Genomic DNA, 15,933 nt, shown 5'->3' on the forward strand with positions numbered 1-15,933 from the left:
CAACAGACTTAGTCCTGGTCTTTTCATTAGCTAGTACTCAACTTATACATGCAAGCATCCGCGAACCAGTGAGAACACCCTACAAGTCTGACAGACGAATGGAGCCGGCATCAGGCACATCAACCGATAGCCCAAAACGCCTAGCCCAGCCACACCCCCAAGGGTCTCAGCAGTGATTAACCTTAAACCATAAGCGAAAGCTTGATTTAGTTAGAGTAGATATAGAGGCGGTCAACTCTCGTGCCAGCAACCGCGGTTAGACGAAAACCTCAAGTTAATTGACAAACGGCGTAAATTGTGGCTAGAACTCTATCTCCCCCATTAGTGCAGATACGGTATCACAGTAGTGATAAACTTCATCACACCGCAAACATCAACACAAAACTGGCCCTAATCTCAAAGATGTACTCGATTCCACGAAAGCTGAGAAACAAACTGGGATTAGATACCCCACTATGCTCAGCCCTTAACATTGGTGTAGTACACAACAGACTACCCTCGCCAGAGAATTACGAGCCCCGCTTAAAACTCAAAGGACTTGACGGCACTTTAAACCCCCCTAGAGGAGCCTGTCCTATAATCGACAGTACACGTTACACCCGACCACCTTTAGCCTACTCAGTCTGTATACCGCCGTCGCAAGCCCGTCCCATTTGAGGGAAACAAAACGCGCGCAACAGCTCAACCGAGCTAACACGTCAGGTCAAGGTGCAGCCAACAAGGTGGAAGAGATGGGCTACATTTTCTCAACATGTAGAAATATTCAACGGAGAGCCCTATGAAATACAGGACTGTCAAAGCCGGATTTAGCAGTAAACTGGGAAAGAATACCTAGTTGAAGTCGGTAACGAAGTGCGTACACACCGCCCGTCACCCTCCTCGAACCCAACAAAATGCCCAAACAACAGGCACAATGTTGGGCAAGATGGGGAAAGTCGTAACAAGGTAAGCGTACCGGAAGGTGCACTTGGAACATCAAAATGTAGCTTAAATTTAAAGCATTCAGTTTACACCTGAAAAAGTCCCACCATCGGACCATTTTGAAACCCATATCTAGCCCTACCTCCTTTCAACATGCTTAATACAAACCTCAAACCAAAACATTTATCTAACACTTTAGTATTGGCGAAAGAAAATATAATCAGGCGCAACAGATAAAGTACCGCAAGGGAAAAAATGAAATAAAAATGAAAACATAAGTAAAACACAGCAAAGACCAACCCTTCTACCTTTCGCATCATGGTTTAGCAAACCACAACTGGCAAAAAGAATTTAAGTCACACAACCCGAAACTAGGTGAGCTACTAACTAGCAGCTAAATTTGAGCTAACCCCCCTCTGTGGCAAAAGAGCGGGAAGACTACTTAGTAGAAGTGAAAAGCCTACCGAACCTAGTGATAGCTGGCTGCTTGGAAAATGAATCTTAGTTCCACTGTAAATTCTCCTAACTACCACAACGAAGGATAAGGAAGAATTTTCAAGCTATTTAATAGAGGTACAGCTCTATTAATGCAGGACTCAACCTCCACTTAAGGGTAATCCATCCCATTCCTCGGACTGTGGGCCTTAAAGCAGCCACCACAAAAAAGCGTCAAAGCTTAACTCCAAAAAATACCAACAACAAATCGAACCCTACATCATAACCAAGCCATCCTACAACCCTAGAAAAGATTATGCTAAAATGAGTAATAAGAAAACGACTTTCTCCTTTGCGTCAGCCTACATCCTACATGACACCCTATAGATTATTAACAGCCGCTTCCTACACCACCCCACAAAAAACAAAAAGAAGACCTCACCTGTTGAACCCAACACAGGAACGCAACAGGAAAGGCTAAACCTTGCAAAAGGAACTCGGCAAACAAAGATTCCGACTGTTTACCAAAAACACAGCCCCTAGCCCCCTCAGTATTAGGGGTGATGCCTGCCCAATGATTTCCAATTGAATGGCCGCGGTATATACAACCGTGCGAAGGTAGCGTAATCACTTGTTCTCCAAATAAGGACCAGTATGAACGGCTAAACGAGAATCTAACTGTCTCCTGCAAGCAACCAATGAAATTGATCTCCCTGTGCAAAAGCAGGAATGACCCCACCAGACGAGAAGACCCTGTGAAACTTTAACCGACTAAGTCACACACTAGGAACAACACAACCCACAACCACCTTAAACCCATGACTTAGCGCTTTTGGTTGGGGTGACCCTAAAACAAAAAAAAACTTTTAAGACAATCATAACAAAATTAGACTATTAACTAAGACCCACACCTCAAAGTACTTAACTGTAATTAGATCCGACAATGTCGATCCACGAACTAAGCTACTCCAGGGATAACAGCGCAATCCCCTTCAAGAGCCCCTATCGACAAGGGGGTTTACGACCTCGATGTTGGATCAGGACACCCCATTGGTGTAACCGCTATTAATGGTTCGTTTGTTCAACGATTAAAGTCCTACGTGATCTGAGTTCAGACCGGAGTAATCCAGGTCGGTTTCTATCTATGACTATGTCTCTTCCTAGTACGAAAGGACCGGGGAAACAAGGCCCATGCCACCAAAGTACGCCTTACCTATAATTTAATGCACGTAACTAAATTAATAATTAGGATAAACACTACTTCTCAAAACAAGAGAACGCTAGGTTGGCAGAGCCTGGCTTAATGCAAAAGGCCTAAACCCTTTACTCAGAGATTCAAATCCTCTACCTAGCAATAGACTCCCTCACTATTGTACCCCCAGCATTACTAATTATCTCCATCTTAATAGCAGTTGCATTTTTAACAGCGCTAGAACGAAAAATTATAGGCCACATACAACTACGAAAAGGACCAAACATTGTTGGCCCCCTTGGCCTACTTCAACCATTTGCCGATGGACTTAAACTTATTACCAAAGAGTTAACCCTTCCCCTGCTTGCCACCCCTACCCTTTTCATCCTGGCCCCAACAGCTGCCTTAATACTTGCTCTCGCCATGTGGTCCCCCCTCCCCATACCATCTCCGCTCGCAGACCTAAACCTTGGATTATTACTCTTACTCGCAATATCAAGCCTTATGGTTTATTCGTTCCTATGATCAGGATGATCATCAAATTCTAAATATGCCCTAATGGGCGCCATACGGGCAGTTGCTCAAACCATCTCCTATGAAGTAACACTAGCCATTATTGTCCTATCTATTGTCCTACTGAGTGGAGGATTCTCACTTCACACCCTTACTGTCACACAAGAACCCCTATACCTTGCGCTAGCTACATGGCCCTCAATAATAATATGGTATACTTCCACACTAGCAGAAACAAACCGCGCCCCCTTTGACTTAACAGAAGGAGAATCGGAACTAGTATCCGGATTTAATGTAGAATACAGTGCAAGCCCTTTCGCACTTTTTTTCCTAGCTGAATATGCCAACATTATATTAATAAATACACTCACCACCACCCTGTTTCTCAGCCCATCAACCCCCACCTTCCTCCCAGCACTATTCACCATTGCCCTAATAAGCAAGGCTCTCCTACTAACCATAAGTTTCTTATGGGTTCGAGCATCTTACCCCCGATTTCGTTACGACCAGCTTATGCACCTCCTATGAAAAAACTTCCTACCCATAACACTAACCCTCTGCCTATGACACTCATCAGTGCCAATATCAATGTTTGGACTACCACCAATGACTTAGGATCCGTGCCTGAACCATAAAGGGCTACTTTGATAGAGTAGATAATAGGGGTTAGAGCCCCCTCGCATCCTAGGGAGATAGGATTCGAACCTATTCAAAAGGAATCAAAATCCTTCCTACTTCCCTTATAGTACCCCCTAGAAGTGTAAGCTAACCAAAGCTATTGGGCCCATACCCCAAAAATGAAGACTAACTCCTTCCACTCCTACCACATGCCCCTCTCCCAACCAATTATCCTAGCAACACTAACCATTACAACACTAATTTTTCTACTATCAACCCATCTGGTCCTAATCTGAGTTGCACTAGAACTTAACACACTAGCGATCCTCCCCCTAATTGCTCACAAATCTCACCCACGAGCCATCGAAGCCTCCACAAAATATTTTCTCACCCAGGCAATAGCATCTGCATTAATTATCTTTTCAGGAACACTAAATTACGAAATGACAGGAAGCTGCCAAATTGTAGAATTAACAAACTTAACTTCAATAATTGTGCTAACCCTTGCCCTATTTATTAAAGTGGGATTAGTACCATTTCACTTCTGAGTACCAGAAGTTCTCCAAGGAATATCCACAACTGCCGCAATCTTCCTATTAACCTGACAAAAACTAGGACCATTAATTATACTATTCCTAATTAGCCCCCTTATCAACTTTGAATTAACCTCTGTAGTAGCTACTTTATCTTCCCTTGTTGCAGGCTGAATGGGACTAAACCAAACTCAAGTACGAAAATTAATAGCACTATCGTCCATTGCCCAAATAGCATGAATTATCGTAATTATTAAATACGCACCATCACTAGCCATCCTAACCTTCTACATCTACTCCACCACCATCTCCGCTACACTGTTAACACTAGACAAAATATCAACAACCTCCATTAAATACCTCATTATTTCTTTTTCAAAATCCCCAATCACCACCACCATCCTGATAATTTCCCTCCTATCACTATCCGGCCTCCCACCCCTAGCCGGCTTTATACCAAAATGATTAACAATCAACCAACTCCTCGCAGAAAAAGCAATTTGAATTGCACTATTAATACTAATTACATCCCTTCTAAGTCTATTCTTCTATCTCCGACTATGATACAACTCCTCATCAACTATGCCACCAAGCACTACCAACACAACCCGCCTCTGACGAAAATCTACCCCCCAAAGTAACTTTACCATCAACCTCCTCACCATAGCGACCACCACTCTCCTACTATCAACCACACTAATGAAAGCAATTACTAAACAAGAATACTCTCTAGGCTAAAAGAAATTAGGTTTAAATTCCAAGCCGAGGGCCTTCAAAGCCCTAAATGGGAGTAAACAACCCCCCATTTCTTGATTTAAGGTTTGCAGGACTCTATCCGGCATCTTCAAAGTGCAAATCAGAAACTTTAATTAAGCTAAAACCTCAATAAACAGGCGAGCTTCGATCTCACAAATATTTAGTTAACAGCTAAACACTCCAACCAACGAGTTTCTGTTTATCCCAAACCCCAGTACTACTTAAAGTACATCTACGAATTTGCAATCCGTTATGAATTTCACTATGAGGCTTGATAAAGAAGGGAATCAAACCCTCGTAAATAGGTTTACAGCCTACCGCCATTAACACTCGGCCACCTTACCCGTGAACTTCCACCGTTGACTCTTCTCTACTAACCACAAAGACATTGGCACCCTTTACTTCATTTTCGGAACTTGAGCCGGAATGGTGGGAACAGCACTTAGCCTCCTTATTCGGACAGAATTAAGCCAGCCCGGACCTCTATTAGGTGATGACCAAATTTATAACGTAATTGTCACCGCCCATGCCTTCATTATAATCTTTTTTATAGTAATACCAATTATAATTGGAGGGTTTGGAAACTGGCTATTACCCCTAATAATCGGAGCCCCAGACATGGCATTCCCCCGAATAAACAACATAAGTTTCTGATTACTCCCCCCATCTTTCACACTACTACTCTCCTCAGCCTGCATCGAAGCAGGTGCTGGAACAGGGTGAACCGTCTACCCTCCCCTAGCCGGAAACCTAGCCCACGCCGGGCCATCCGTAGATTTAACTATCTTCTCTCTACACTTAGCCGGAGTATCTTCCATCCTCGGAGCAATTAACTTTATTACAACAGCAATCAACATAAAACCCCCAGCAATATCCCAATACCAAACACCACTATTTGTGTGATCCGTCCTAATTACAGCTGTACTTCTCCTACTATCCCTACCAGTACTAGCTGCTGGAATTACAATACTACTCACAGACCGCAACTTAAACACAACCTTCTTTGACCCCGCAGGGGGAGGAGATCCCATCCTATACCAACACCTCTTCTGATTCTTTGGCCACCCAGAAGTATATATCCTAATTCTTCCAGGGTTCGGAATAATTTCCCACGTAGTAGCCTTTTATTCAGGCAAAAAAGAACCATTCGGCTATATAGGAATAGCATGAGCCATATTATCCATTGGATTCTTAGGGTTCATCGTCTGAGCCCACCACATATTTACAGTCGGAATAGACGTAGACACCCGAGCATACTTTACCACCGCCACAATAATCATTGCCGTTCCCACCGGGGTAAAAGTATTTAGCTGACTAGCCACCATCTATGGCGGCATTGTTAACTGACAAGCCCCAATACTCTGAGCACTAGGCTTCATCTTCTTATTTACCGTCGGGGGCCTAACTGGGATTGTCCTAGCCAACTCCTCACTAGACATTGTCCTCCACGACACTTATTATGTAGTGGCCCACTTCCACTACGTACTCTCAATAGGAGCAGTCTTCGCTATCATGAGCGGATTCACCCACTGATTCCCACTCTTTACAGGATTTACCCTTCACCCAACATGAACTAAAATCCAATTTGTAATTATATTTACCGGAGTAAATTTTACCTTCTTCCCACAACACTTCCTAGGACTATCTGGGATACCTCGACGATACTCGGACTACCCAGACGCATACACCCTCTGAAACCTAACATCATCAATTGGATCCTTAATTTCCATGGTTGCAGTTATCCTTCTAATATTTATTATCTGAGAAGCATTCACATCAAAACGAAAAGTGACAGCACTCGAAATAACAATAACCAACATTGAGTGACTTAACAACTGCCCCCCATCTCATCACACCTACGAAGAGCCCGTATTCGCTGTAGTACGACCCAAATACTATGGCCCAAGGACAGAGGGAATCGAACCCCCACCATCTGGTTTCAAGCCAGCCGCAATACCACCATGCTCCATCCTCCTCTGAGAGGGGTTAGTATACTCTATATTACCTATTCTTGTCAAGAACAGAAAATAGGATTGAACCCTATACCCCTCTATAGCCAACCCGACACACCTAGGATTCCAAGATGCAATATCTCCCTTAATAGAAGAGCTACTATATTTTCACGACCACACATTAATAATCCTCTTCCTTATTAGCTCCCTCGTATTTTACATAATCTTCGCCCTATTATTCCCTAAACTATACTACCCAAACACCTCAGACGTTCAAGAAGTAGAAGTAATCTGAACCGTCCTACCAGCCATTGTCCTCATCTCAATTGCCCTACCATCACTACGCACCCTATACCTCATAGACGAAACCAATAACCCCTGCCTGACTATTAAAGTAACCGGACACCAATGATACTGATCTTACGAATACACCGACTTCTCAACACTCGAATTTGACTCCTACATAATTCCCACACAAGATCTTCCCCAAGGACACTTCCGCCTACTAGAAGTTGACCACCGCATAATCACCCCAACTAACTCAACCATCCGAGTACTAATTACAGCAGAAGATGTACTACACTCATGGGCAATCCCATCCATTGGGACAAAAATGGACGCAGTCCCAGGACGCTTAAACCAAGTTATAATTACACTTGCCAATCCTGGAGTATTCTACGGCCAATGCTCTGAGATCTGCGGGGCAAACCACAGCTTCATACCTATCACCATAGAAACCATCCCACTAAACCACTTCCAACTCTGATTAGAAGATTCTATTCTCTCCTCACTAAGAAGCTAAATAGTCAGCACTAGCCTTTTAAGCTAGGATTAGGGGACTAGTATTACCCCCTCCCCCTTAGTGACCATGCCACAACTAAACCCAGAACCTTGACTAACAACCTTCCTAATCGTTTGAATCTCCCTTATTGTTATTCTCCAACCCAAAATCGCCTCACTCATACTCACAAGCAGCCCAACCCCTTACAAAGCCATAACTATTAAAACATGACCCTGACCTTGAACATAAACCTATTTGACCAATTCCTAACCCCAAGCCTCCTAGGCATCTCCTTGCTTATACCCGCCCTACTAATAACCACTATCCTACTTCTAAACCCAAAAAATCAATGATTGTCGCACCCCACAACAACAATCAAATCCTGATTTATTAACCAAGCCGCCAAACAAATTATGACCCCAATTAACCCCACCGGGCACAAACACTCCTTAATCCTCATCTCCTTACTAATTCTCCTCTCTCTCACTAACCTGCTTGGCCTGCTTCCATATACCTTCACCCCTACAACACAACTATCCATAAACATAGCCATCGCCCTCCCCCTCTGACTAGTGACAGTATTAATTGGGTTGCGAACTCAACCAACAACCTCCCTAGCCCACCTCCTACCAGAAGGGACTCCTATGCTCCTAATCCCAATCCTAATTTTAATCGAAACAATTAGCCTGCTAATTCGACCAATTGCCCTGGGCGTCCGACTAACGGCTAACCTAACTGCAGGCCACCTGCTAATTCAACTAATCTCAATCGCCACATTAAACCTCTGATTCATGATACCCCCACTCAGCCTATTAACCTCAACAGTCTTAATCCTCCTATTACTACTAGAATTCGCTGTAGCTATAATCCAAGCATACGTCTTCGTCCTCTTATTATCCCTATATTTACAAGAAAATTCATAATGTCACACCAAACACACCTCTTCCATATAGTCAACCCAAGTCCCTGACCCCTCGCCGGAGCTATAGCCGCCATACTACTAACAACAGGCCTAACTCTTTGATTTCATTACAACTCCAACCTACTGCTACTATTAGGTCTAGTTACCACCATACTAGTAATATATCAATGATGACGAGACGTTGTCCGAGAAAGCACCTACCTGGGACACCACACACCCGCAGTACAAAAAGGATTACGCTATGGTATAATCCTCTTTATTACATCAGAAGTTTTCTTCTTCCTAGGCTTTTTCTGAGCATTCTACCACTCAAGCTTATCTCCTACCCCTGAATTAGGAGGACAATGACCCCCAACCGGGATTACCCCCCTTGACCCATTTGAAGTCCCACTCCTCAACACAGCTGTCCTACTCGCCTCCGGAGTAACAGTAACATGAGCCCACCATAATTTAATAACCGCCAACCGAATACAAGCAATTCATGCCCTAACACTCACCGTACTCCTGGGCTTTTACTTCACCGCCCTCCAAGCCATAGAATACTATGAAGCCCCCTTTACTATTGCAGACAGCACCTACGGATCAACATTCTTCGTTGCAACTGGCTTCCACGGCCTCCACGTCATCATTGGCTCAACATTCCTCATGATCTGCCTTTATCGACAAGTAAAATTCCACTTCACATCTAACCACCATTTCGGATTCGAAGCTGCTGCCTGATACTGACACTTTGTAGACGTCGTCTGACTTTTCCTCTATATCTCGATCTACTGATGAGGATCGTGCTTTTCTAGTACAAACAATACAAGTGACTTCCAATCACTAGACCCCCCAATTATCCCACCAGGGGAAAAGCAATTAACCTATTTATCATACTCACAATATCCTCAATCACCGTTTCAATCGTAGTCGCCCTAAACCTACTGACTGCCAAAACATCACCCGACCCAGAAAAATTATCCCCTTACGAATGTGGATTCGACCCCCTCGGCTCTGCTCGCTTACCCCTATCAATCCGGTTCTTTATAGTAGGCATCCTATTCCTGCTTTTTGACCTTGAAATTGCCATCCTACTACCACTCACATGAGCCATCCACACCCTCAACCCCTTAAAAACTATTACATGAGCCATCATCATCTTCCTATTCCTATTCATTGGACTAGCATACGAATGACTCCAGGGTGGCCTAGAATGAGCAGAATAACAGACCGAGTACACCTAATCACTAAACAACCAGAACTCGTCTAACACAAAGACCTCTAATTTCGGCTTAGAAAATCATGGTTCACCACATGGTTCTACATCATCTCCCCGACGGGCACCACGTTCATATTCTCCTTCATCATCTGTACCATCGGCCTAATTATATACCATACACACCTGCTTTCGACACTACTTTGCCTTGAGGGAATAATACTGTCAATTTTTATAGCCCTAACAATATTATCGCTCGACTTGCACACCTCCTCATTCATCCTACCATTAACAGTCCTAACCCTATCCGCTTGTGAAGCAGGAGTTGGCCTTGCCTTATTAGTCGCCTCTGCTCGAACTCATAATACGGCAAGCCTCAAAAACCTAAACCTGCTACAATGCTAAAACTTTTATTAGCCACATTCATGTTAATCCCTACGACCCCCCTGCTCCCAAATAAAATTACTTGACTAACTCCAACAACCTACTCAATTATCGTAACAGCCCTGGCCCTACTGGTCCTCAACCCCTCAGACATCTTTATAAACACCAGCGGCCCAGCCCTAGGCAGCGACCAACTCTCAACCCCCCTAATAATTCTATCCTGCTGACTTCTTCCCTTAATACTTATAGCCAGCCAAAACTCCATACTTAAAACCCCTGCCCCCCAAAACCACACATTTATTACAATTCTTGCAATACTTCAATTCACCCTACTCATAACCTTTATAGCCCTAGACCTCATATTATTTTACATTTCCTTTGAAGCCACCTTAATCCCCACCCTCATCATTATCTCACGGTGAGGAGCCCAAGCAGATCGCCTAAACGCAGGCATTTACTTCCTGTTTTATACCATTACTAGCTCAATTCCACTAATAATTGGCATTCTAATAATTTACAACCTAAAAGGCACCCTATCCATCCTCACCCTACAACTAACCCCAATAACAGGCCTCATCTCCTGAACAGACACCCTACTATGACTATCAATTCTACTAGCTTTCCTAGTAAAAATCCCCCTCTATGGTTTACATCTATGACTCCCCAAGGCTCATGTAGAAGCTCCCATTGCAGGCTCTATAGTCCTCGCTGCAGTGCTTCTTAAACTAGGCGGTTATGGCCTACTACGAGTAGTAATTTTACTCACTGAGCAAATCAACACAATCTACCCCCCAATTTTAGGCCTAGCGCTCTGGGGGGCACTTATGACAAGCCTCATCTGCTTGCGACAAACGGACCTAAAATCCCTAATCGCTTACTCATCGGTTAGCCATATGGCCTTAGTAACAGCTGCAATTCTCACCCGAAACCAACTAACCCCGATAGGGTCAATAATCCTAATGATTGCCCATGGACTAACATCTTCTATATTATTCTGTTTAGCAAACTTCAGCTATGAACGCACCCACACCCGCACACTTCTCGCAATACAAGGAATACAACTTACCACACCTACTTTAACATCATGGTGATTTCTAGCTAGCATAATAAATATAGCCCTGCCCCCAACAATTAACTTTGTAGGTGAACTAGCTCTCATTACCTCACTTTTTAACTGATCAGAGACGACACTACTATTAACAGGGCTCAACTCTACCATTACTGCAATCTACACGCTCTACATATTCTCGTCAACCCAACAAGGAACACTACCAATCCACACCCTCATCCTCTCACCCACCCAAACCCGCGAACACCTCTTAATACTATTACACACACTACCATCAATTATCCTCATCACAAACCCACGACTTATTTACCATGACTAACACCACCCACTCAATATTTAACCGAGAGAGATCCGCGCAGGAACTGCTAATTCCTAGCCCCCAGGACTAACAGCCTGGCCCTCTCGTCGTGGGCTCGGTAAGTATAGTTTAAACAAAACATTAGAATGTGAACCTAAAAATAGGAGACTACTTCCCCTTACTCACCTTTTCCCACTTTCATAGGATAACTAGGACATCCCCTGGCCTTAGGAGCCAATAATCTTGGTGCAACCCCAAGTGAAAATACCATGCAACAGCCGACCCTATCTCTTACCTTCTTCACCCTACCTGCTTTTATCCTTTTACTATCTCTACTTCATATAACCGCCCACCCGGTCGGTTTTAAAAAAATGATAATTAAACTAGCATTTTTCACAAGCCTCCCTCCCCTTATTTTATTAACTTACAACAACATAGTTCCCCTCTCATTCACTTGACATTGACTCAGCATAGGAACCTGCCCCATCTACTTAAGCCTTAAACTCGACACCTTCTCAATCTTCTTCGTCCCCACAGCACTGTTTGTCACATGATCAATTATAGAATTCACCGAATTATATATAGATTCAGACCTAAAAATTATTAGCTTCTTTAATCACCTCTTAATCTTTATCCTAATAATAATTATCTTAGTAACTGCCAACAACCTCTTCCAGCTATTCATTGGCTGAGAAGGAGTAGGCATCATATCATTTAAACTCATCAACTGATGGTCTTTCCGAGCAAACTCCAACAAAGCAGCCCTCCAGGCCATTACCTACAATCGTCTAGCAGACGTCGGAATACTCGCTGCTATATCATGAATGATCCTAAACAACATCAGTCTGGACATCCAAGACATACCCGTATCTACCAACCACTCACTCATCCCTGCCATTGGCCTCGTCCTAGCAGCAACTGGAAAATCGGCCCAATTCGGTTTCCACCCATGACTCCCGGCAGCAATAGAAGGCCCGACACCAGTCTCAGCTCTACTCCACTCAAGCACCATAGTAGTAGCAGGCATTTTCCTGCTAATCCGAACCTCCCACGTAGTCTATAGCAGTCAAGCAGCAACTACGGCTTGCCTACTCCTGGGAGCAATTACCTCCCTATTCGCAGCCTCTTGCGCCCTCACCCAAAATGACATAAAAAAAATTATCGCATTCTCAACATCGAGCCAACTCGGACTAATAATAGCCACAATTGGATTAAAACAACCCGAACTTGCATTCCTACACATTTCAACACACGCCTTTTTTAAAGCAATACTCTTTCTGTGTGCAGGATCAATTATCCACAACCTCAATAACGAACAAGACATTCGAAAAATAGGGGGCCTTAAAAAAGCAATACCTATCACCACCTCTTGTCTTACTATCGGAGCACTAGCTCTCACTGGCATGCCCTTCCTCTCAGGATTCTTTTCCAAAGACGCTATTATTGAAGCACTAAACACCTCTTATATTAACGCCTGTGCCCTTACCCTTGTACTACTTGCTACTTCCTTCACCGCAGTGTATAGCCTTCGTATAATTTACTTCACCCTATTAAACCCTAACCGACTAACAACCACAAATCCCATCAACGAAAACCCAAAAATTGTAAACCCCATCCTACGCCTAGCCGCCGGAAGCATTATAGCTGGCCTACTAATTTCATCCTCTATATTACCATCCAACACCCCCCAACTAACCATATCGAACACAGCCAAGCTCGCAGCCCTTATTATCACAATGATCGGACTACTAATTGCAGCAACCCTAACCCATGCCACCAATAAATTCCCGCCCATTACCAACGACACCCAACCGCCCTTCCTAACTAAACTAACCTACTTCAACCACCTATTCCACCACTTCTTCCCAACCACAACCCTGCGAATGAGCCAAAAACTATCAACCCACCTAGCTGACCAAACATGATATGAAGCCCTCGGGCCAAAAATAATAACCCACCTACAAACCCTAATAGCCAAAATCCTCACACCATATCATAAAGGAAAAATAAAACAATATTTCAAAATCTTCATATTAACTATTATTATAATTATCTTTTTCACCTCCTTTATATCACCCTAAAAGAGCGAAACGCCCCCTGACGATACCCTCGAACAAACCCTGTAATTACGAATAACACCACCAGTAAAGCTCACCCGCACACCACAATGAACGCCCACCCATCAGAATACATCTGACTAACCCCTAACAACTCACTACTAACTACCTCGCCCCAAAACTCCCCCGCACTAGTCTTTCCCCAACACCACAAACGCCAATATCGTGAATAAACCCCACGAAAGAACCCCGCCCATCAAAAAAATACGACCCACTTAGACACCCCCACTCCTCAAAACCCCCCAAATGGATCATCAGTAAACCCAACACAAAAAGCAAACACCACCAATAACCCCCCTAAATAAACTAATAACACCACTAAAGGCATAAAACTTCCACCCTCAATAATTAACAAACCACTACCGAATACAACTACAAAAAGTAAACTTACCACGGCAAAATGAATTATTGAACTTGCCGCCACCATCATCGCACATGCTAATATCAAACAACAAAGAAACAACGTAAATCCCATTATTTTTATTTGGCCTTCAACCAAAACCTGAGGTCTGAAAAACCCTGTTGTATTTCAACTATAAAAACCCCATGACCCACCAACTACGAAAATCCCACCCAATCATTAAACTCATCAACCGCTCCCTAATTGACCTACCAACACCCTCAAACATCTCCGCTTGATGAAACTTTGGATCACTACTAGGCCTAACCCTATTAATTCAGATTCTAACAGGATTCTTCTTAATAATGCACTTTTCATCAAGCGATACTCTAGCATTTTCATCTGTATCCTACACCTCCCGCGAAGTCTGATTTGGATGACTCATCCGCAACCTCCACACAAATGGGGCCTCCCTGTTCTTTATATTTATCTTTCTTCACATCGGACGAGGCCTATACTACACATCATATCTTCACGAAAGCACATGAAATATTGGAGTAATCATACTTCTACTCCTAATAGCCACAGCATTTATAGGCTATGTTCTCCCATGAGGACAAATATCATTCTGAGGAGCAACCGTAATCACGAATCTACTTTCTGCCACACCCTACGTTGGAAGCACTGTCGTGCCATGAATTTGAGGCGGCCCCTCTGTTGACAACGCAACACTTACACGCTTCACTGCCCTACACTTCCTCCTTCCATTCGCCCTATTGGCTTCACTCATCACCCACCTGATCTTCCTCCATGAACGAGGATCATTTAACCCCCTAGGAATTAGCCCAAATGCTGACAAAATCCCATTCCACCCCTACTTCACCATAAAAGACGCCCTAGGAGCAGCACTAGCTGCCTCCTCACTACTCATCTTAGCTCTCTACCTACCAGCCCTATTAGGGGACCCTGAAAACTTCACCCCAGCAAATTCCATAATTACCCCAACACACATCAAACCCGAATGGTACTTCCTATTTGCTTATGCCATTCTACGATCTATTCCAAATAAGTTAGGAGGAGTACTAGCAATATTCTCATCCATTTTAGTCCTATTCCTAATACCCGCCCTACACACAGCAAAACAACAACCAATATCAATACGCCCTATATCTCAGCTTCTATTTTGAGCCCTTACCCTGGACTTCCTCTTACTCACATGAATCGGAGGCCAACCAGTAAACCCCCCATATATTTTAATTGGCCAAACTGCCTCCCTATTCTACTTCATCATCATCCTAATCCTCATACCAATAGCAGGCCTCTTAGAGAACAAAATAGTTGAACCCACCTATGTTACCCCTAAGTCCCTCCATCCCAACAAGACCAAACCTCACCACACTCCCGTGGCTAAAGGAAAAGCGCTGGCCTTGTAAGACAGAAGTGGACGGAACCAACCCTCCCGTGAGTACACCAGCACCCTCCGGTATCAAGAAAGCAAACAAAACTTTGCACCTTCGGCCCCCAAAGCCGACATTCTAACTAAACTACTTCTTGTCACAACAGTTATCGTAGCTTAAACACTAAAGCATAACACTGAAAATGTTAACATGGACAGACTAGTCCCGAATAACAACCCCCCAGCACTGCCCCGCCATAAATACATCAACTTACATCTAACTTATCTCGCCTGTATGTATATCGCGCATTCATTTATTTGCCCCATACACACATCCTCCCATGTGAATTAACCCACATATATTAAAATTCTTGTTATTCGCGTCAATTTTTCGTTCAGCACTAACTGTTACTAGTTTCAAGCCCATAACTGAATACCACTTCCATAAATTGCTTTTTAAGAGGCCTCTGGTTATCACTCTCATGTATATGTCTTGCGATTGCCTGAACAT

At 43.6% G+C, this 15,933-nt stretch overlaps 13 protein-coding genes and 24 non-coding genes across 37 annotated transcripts, besides 1 other annotated feature; 28 read left to right on the plus strand and 9 right to left on the minus strand. All coding sequences in view use genetic code 2, as the record gives it.

The window, feature by feature from the left end:
• KEF52_r01 lies at positions 1-976 on the plus strand. The gene has a single exon. It is a non-coding gene; the product is annotated as a 12S ribosomal RNA (ribosomal RNA).
• Positions 977-1,044, plus strand: KEF52_t01. Its single transcript has one exon. It is a non-coding gene; the product is annotated as a tRNA-Val (tRNA).
• A 1-nt stretch (position 1,045) lies between these two features.
• On the plus strand, positions 1,046-2,635 carry KEF52_r02. The gene has a single exon. It is a non-coding gene; the product is annotated as a 16S ribosomal RNA (ribosomal RNA).
• KEF52_t02 lies at positions 2,636-2,710 on the plus strand. The gene has a single exon. It is a non-coding gene; the product is annotated as a tRNA-Leu (tRNA).
• ND1 (NADH dehydrogenase subunit 1) lies at positions 2,711-3,676 on the plus strand. The gene has a single exon. The coding sequence runs from the start codon at positions 2,711-2,713 to the stop codon at positions 3,674-3,676; it is 966 nt and encodes a 321-aa protein (NP_007562.1).
• KEF52_t03 lies at positions 3,674-3,744 on the plus strand. The gene has a single exon. It is a non-coding gene; the product is annotated as a tRNA-Ile (tRNA).
• A 1-nt stretch (position 3,745) lies between these two features.
• Positions 3,746-3,816, minus strand: KEF52_t04. The gene has a single exon. It is a non-coding gene; the product is annotated as a tRNA-Gln (tRNA).
• KEF52_t05 lies at positions 3,816-3,887 on the plus strand. The gene has a single exon. It is a non-coding gene; the product is annotated as a tRNA-Met (tRNA).
• Position 3,888: 1 nt separating this feature from the next.
• ND2 (NADH dehydrogenase subunit 2) lies at positions 3,889-4,950 on the plus strand. Its single transcript has one exon. The coding sequence runs from the start codon at positions 3,889-3,891 to the stop codon at positions 4,948-4,950; it is 1,062 nt and encodes a 353-aa protein (NP_007563.1).
• On the plus strand, positions 4,950-5,025 carry KEF52_t06. The gene has a single exon. It is a non-coding gene; the product is annotated as a tRNA-Trp (tRNA).
• Positions 5,026-5,029: 4 nt separating this feature from the next.
• Positions 5,030-5,095, minus strand: KEF52_t07. The gene has a single exon. It is a non-coding gene; the product is annotated as a tRNA-Ala (tRNA).
• A 2-nt stretch (positions 5,096-5,097) lies between these two features.
• Positions 5,098-5,170, minus strand: KEF52_t08. Its single transcript has one exon. It is a non-coding gene; the product is annotated as a tRNA-Asn (tRNA).
• A 4-nt stretch (positions 5,171-5,174) lies between these two features.
• KEF52_t09 lies at positions 5,175-5,240 on the minus strand. The gene has a single exon. It is a non-coding gene; the product is annotated as a tRNA-Cys (tRNA).
• Positions 5,241-5,317, minus strand: KEF52_t10. The gene has a single exon. It is a non-coding gene; the product is annotated as a tRNA-Tyr (tRNA).
• Positions 5,314-6,868, plus strand: COX1 (cytochrome c oxidase subunit I). The gene has a single exon. A coding segment is annotated over exon 1 (1,555 nt).
• A 3-nt stretch (positions 6,869-6,871) lies between these two features.
• KEF52_t11 lies at positions 6,872-6,945 on the minus strand. Its single transcript has one exon. It is a non-coding gene; the product is annotated as a tRNA-Ser (tRNA).
• A 2-nt stretch (positions 6,946-6,947) lies between these two features.
• On the plus strand, positions 6,948-7,021 carry KEF52_t12. The gene has a single exon. It is a non-coding gene; the product is annotated as a tRNA-Asp (tRNA).
• Positions 7,021-7,708, plus strand: COX2 (cytochrome c oxidase subunit II). The gene has a single exon. A coding segment is annotated over exon 1 (688 nt).
• Positions 7,709-7,786, plus strand: KEF52_t13. Its single transcript has one exon. It is a non-coding gene; the product is annotated as a tRNA-Lys (tRNA).
• Positions 7,787-7,788: 2 nt separating this feature from the next.
• ATP8 (ATP synthase F0 subunit 8) lies at positions 7,789-7,950 on the plus strand. The gene has a single exon. The coding sequence runs from the start codon at positions 7,789-7,791 to the stop codon at positions 7,948-7,950; it is 162 nt and encodes a 53-aa protein (NP_007566.1).
• ATP6 (ATP synthase F0 subunit 6) lies at positions 7,947-8,624 on the plus strand. The gene has a single exon. It carries the CDS (start codon positions 7,947-7,949, stop codon positions 8,622-8,624), a length of 678 nt encoding a protein of 225 aa, NP_007567.1.
• Positions 8,624-9,407, plus strand: COX3 (cytochrome c oxidase subunit III). Its single transcript has one exon. A coding segment is annotated over exon 1 (784 nt).
• On the plus strand, positions 9,408-9,480 carry KEF52_t14. The gene has a single exon. It is a non-coding gene; the product is annotated as a tRNA-Gly (tRNA).
• Positions 9,481-9,828, plus strand: ND3 (NADH dehydrogenase subunit 3). The gene has a single exon. The coding sequence runs from the start codon at positions 9,481-9,483 to the stop codon at positions 9,826-9,828; it is 348 nt and encodes a 115-aa protein (NP_007569.1).
• Positions 9,829-9,857: 29 nt separating this feature from the next.
• Positions 9,858-9,927, plus strand: KEF52_t15. Its single transcript has one exon. It is a non-coding gene; the product is annotated as a tRNA-Arg (tRNA).
• Positions 9,928-9,929: 2 nt separating this feature from the next.
• ND4L (NADH dehydrogenase subunit 4L) lies at positions 9,930-10,223 on the plus strand. Its single transcript has one exon. The coding sequence runs from the start codon at positions 9,930-9,932 to the stop codon at positions 10,221-10,223; it is 294 nt and encodes a 97-aa protein (NP_007570.1).
• Positions 10,217-11,590, plus strand: ND4 (NADH dehydrogenase subunit 4). The gene has a single exon. The coding sequence runs from the start codon at positions 10,217-10,219 to the stop codon at positions 11,588-11,590; it is 1,374 nt and encodes a 457-aa protein (NP_007571.1).
• A 23-nt stretch (positions 11,591-11,613) lies between these two features.
• KEF52_t16 lies at positions 11,614-11,682 on the plus strand. The gene has a single exon. It is a non-coding gene; the product is annotated as a tRNA-Ser (tRNA).
• Positions 11,683-11,687: 5 nt separating this feature from the next.
• On the plus strand, positions 11,688-11,755 carry KEF52_t17. Its single transcript has one exon. It is a non-coding gene; the product is annotated as a tRNA-His (tRNA).
• Positions 11,756-11,763: 8 nt separating this feature from the next.
• On the plus strand, positions 11,764-11,836 carry KEF52_t18. The gene has a single exon. It is a non-coding gene; the product is annotated as a tRNA-Leu (tRNA).
• Positions 11,837-11,838: 2 nt separating this feature from the next.
• On the plus strand, positions 11,839-13,650 carry ND5 (NADH dehydrogenase subunit 5). The gene has a single exon. It carries the CDS (start codon positions 11,839-11,841, stop codon positions 13,648-13,650), a length of 1,812 nt encoding a protein of 603 aa, NP_007572.1.
• ND6 (NADH dehydrogenase subunit 6) lies at positions 13,646-14,161 on the minus strand. Its single transcript has one exon. The coding sequence runs from the start codon at positions 14,159-14,161 to the stop codon at positions 13,646-13,648; it is 516 nt and encodes a 171-aa protein (NP_007573.1).
• Positions 14,162-14,229, minus strand: KEF52_t19. Its single transcript has one exon. It is a non-coding gene; the product is annotated as a tRNA-Glu (tRNA).
• A 3-nt stretch (positions 14,230-14,232) lies between these two features.
• CYTB (cytochrome b) lies at positions 14,233-15,391 on the plus strand. The gene has a single exon. A coding segment is annotated over exon 1 (1,159 nt).
• Positions 15,392-15,422: 31 nt separating this feature from the next.
• KEF52_t20 lies at positions 15,423-15,496 on the plus strand. Its single transcript has one exon. It is a non-coding gene; the product is annotated as a tRNA-Thr (tRNA).
• Positions 15,495-15,580, minus strand: KEF52_t21. The gene has a single exon. It is a non-coding gene; the product is annotated as a tRNA-Pro (tRNA).
• An 8-nt stretch (positions 15,581-15,588) lies between these two features.
• On the plus strand, positions 15,589-15,658 carry KEF52_t22. The gene has a single exon. It is a non-coding gene; the product is annotated as a tRNA-Phe (tRNA).
• Positions 15,659-15,933: part of a sequence feature (control region) that runs on past the window's edge.

This window comes from Alligator mississippiensis, mitochondrion, assembly GCF_030867095.1.
Source record: "Alligator mississippiensis mitochondrion, complete genome".
Taxonomy (NCBI): Eukaryota; Metazoa; Chordata; order Crocodylia; family Alligatoridae; genus Alligator; species Alligator mississippiensis.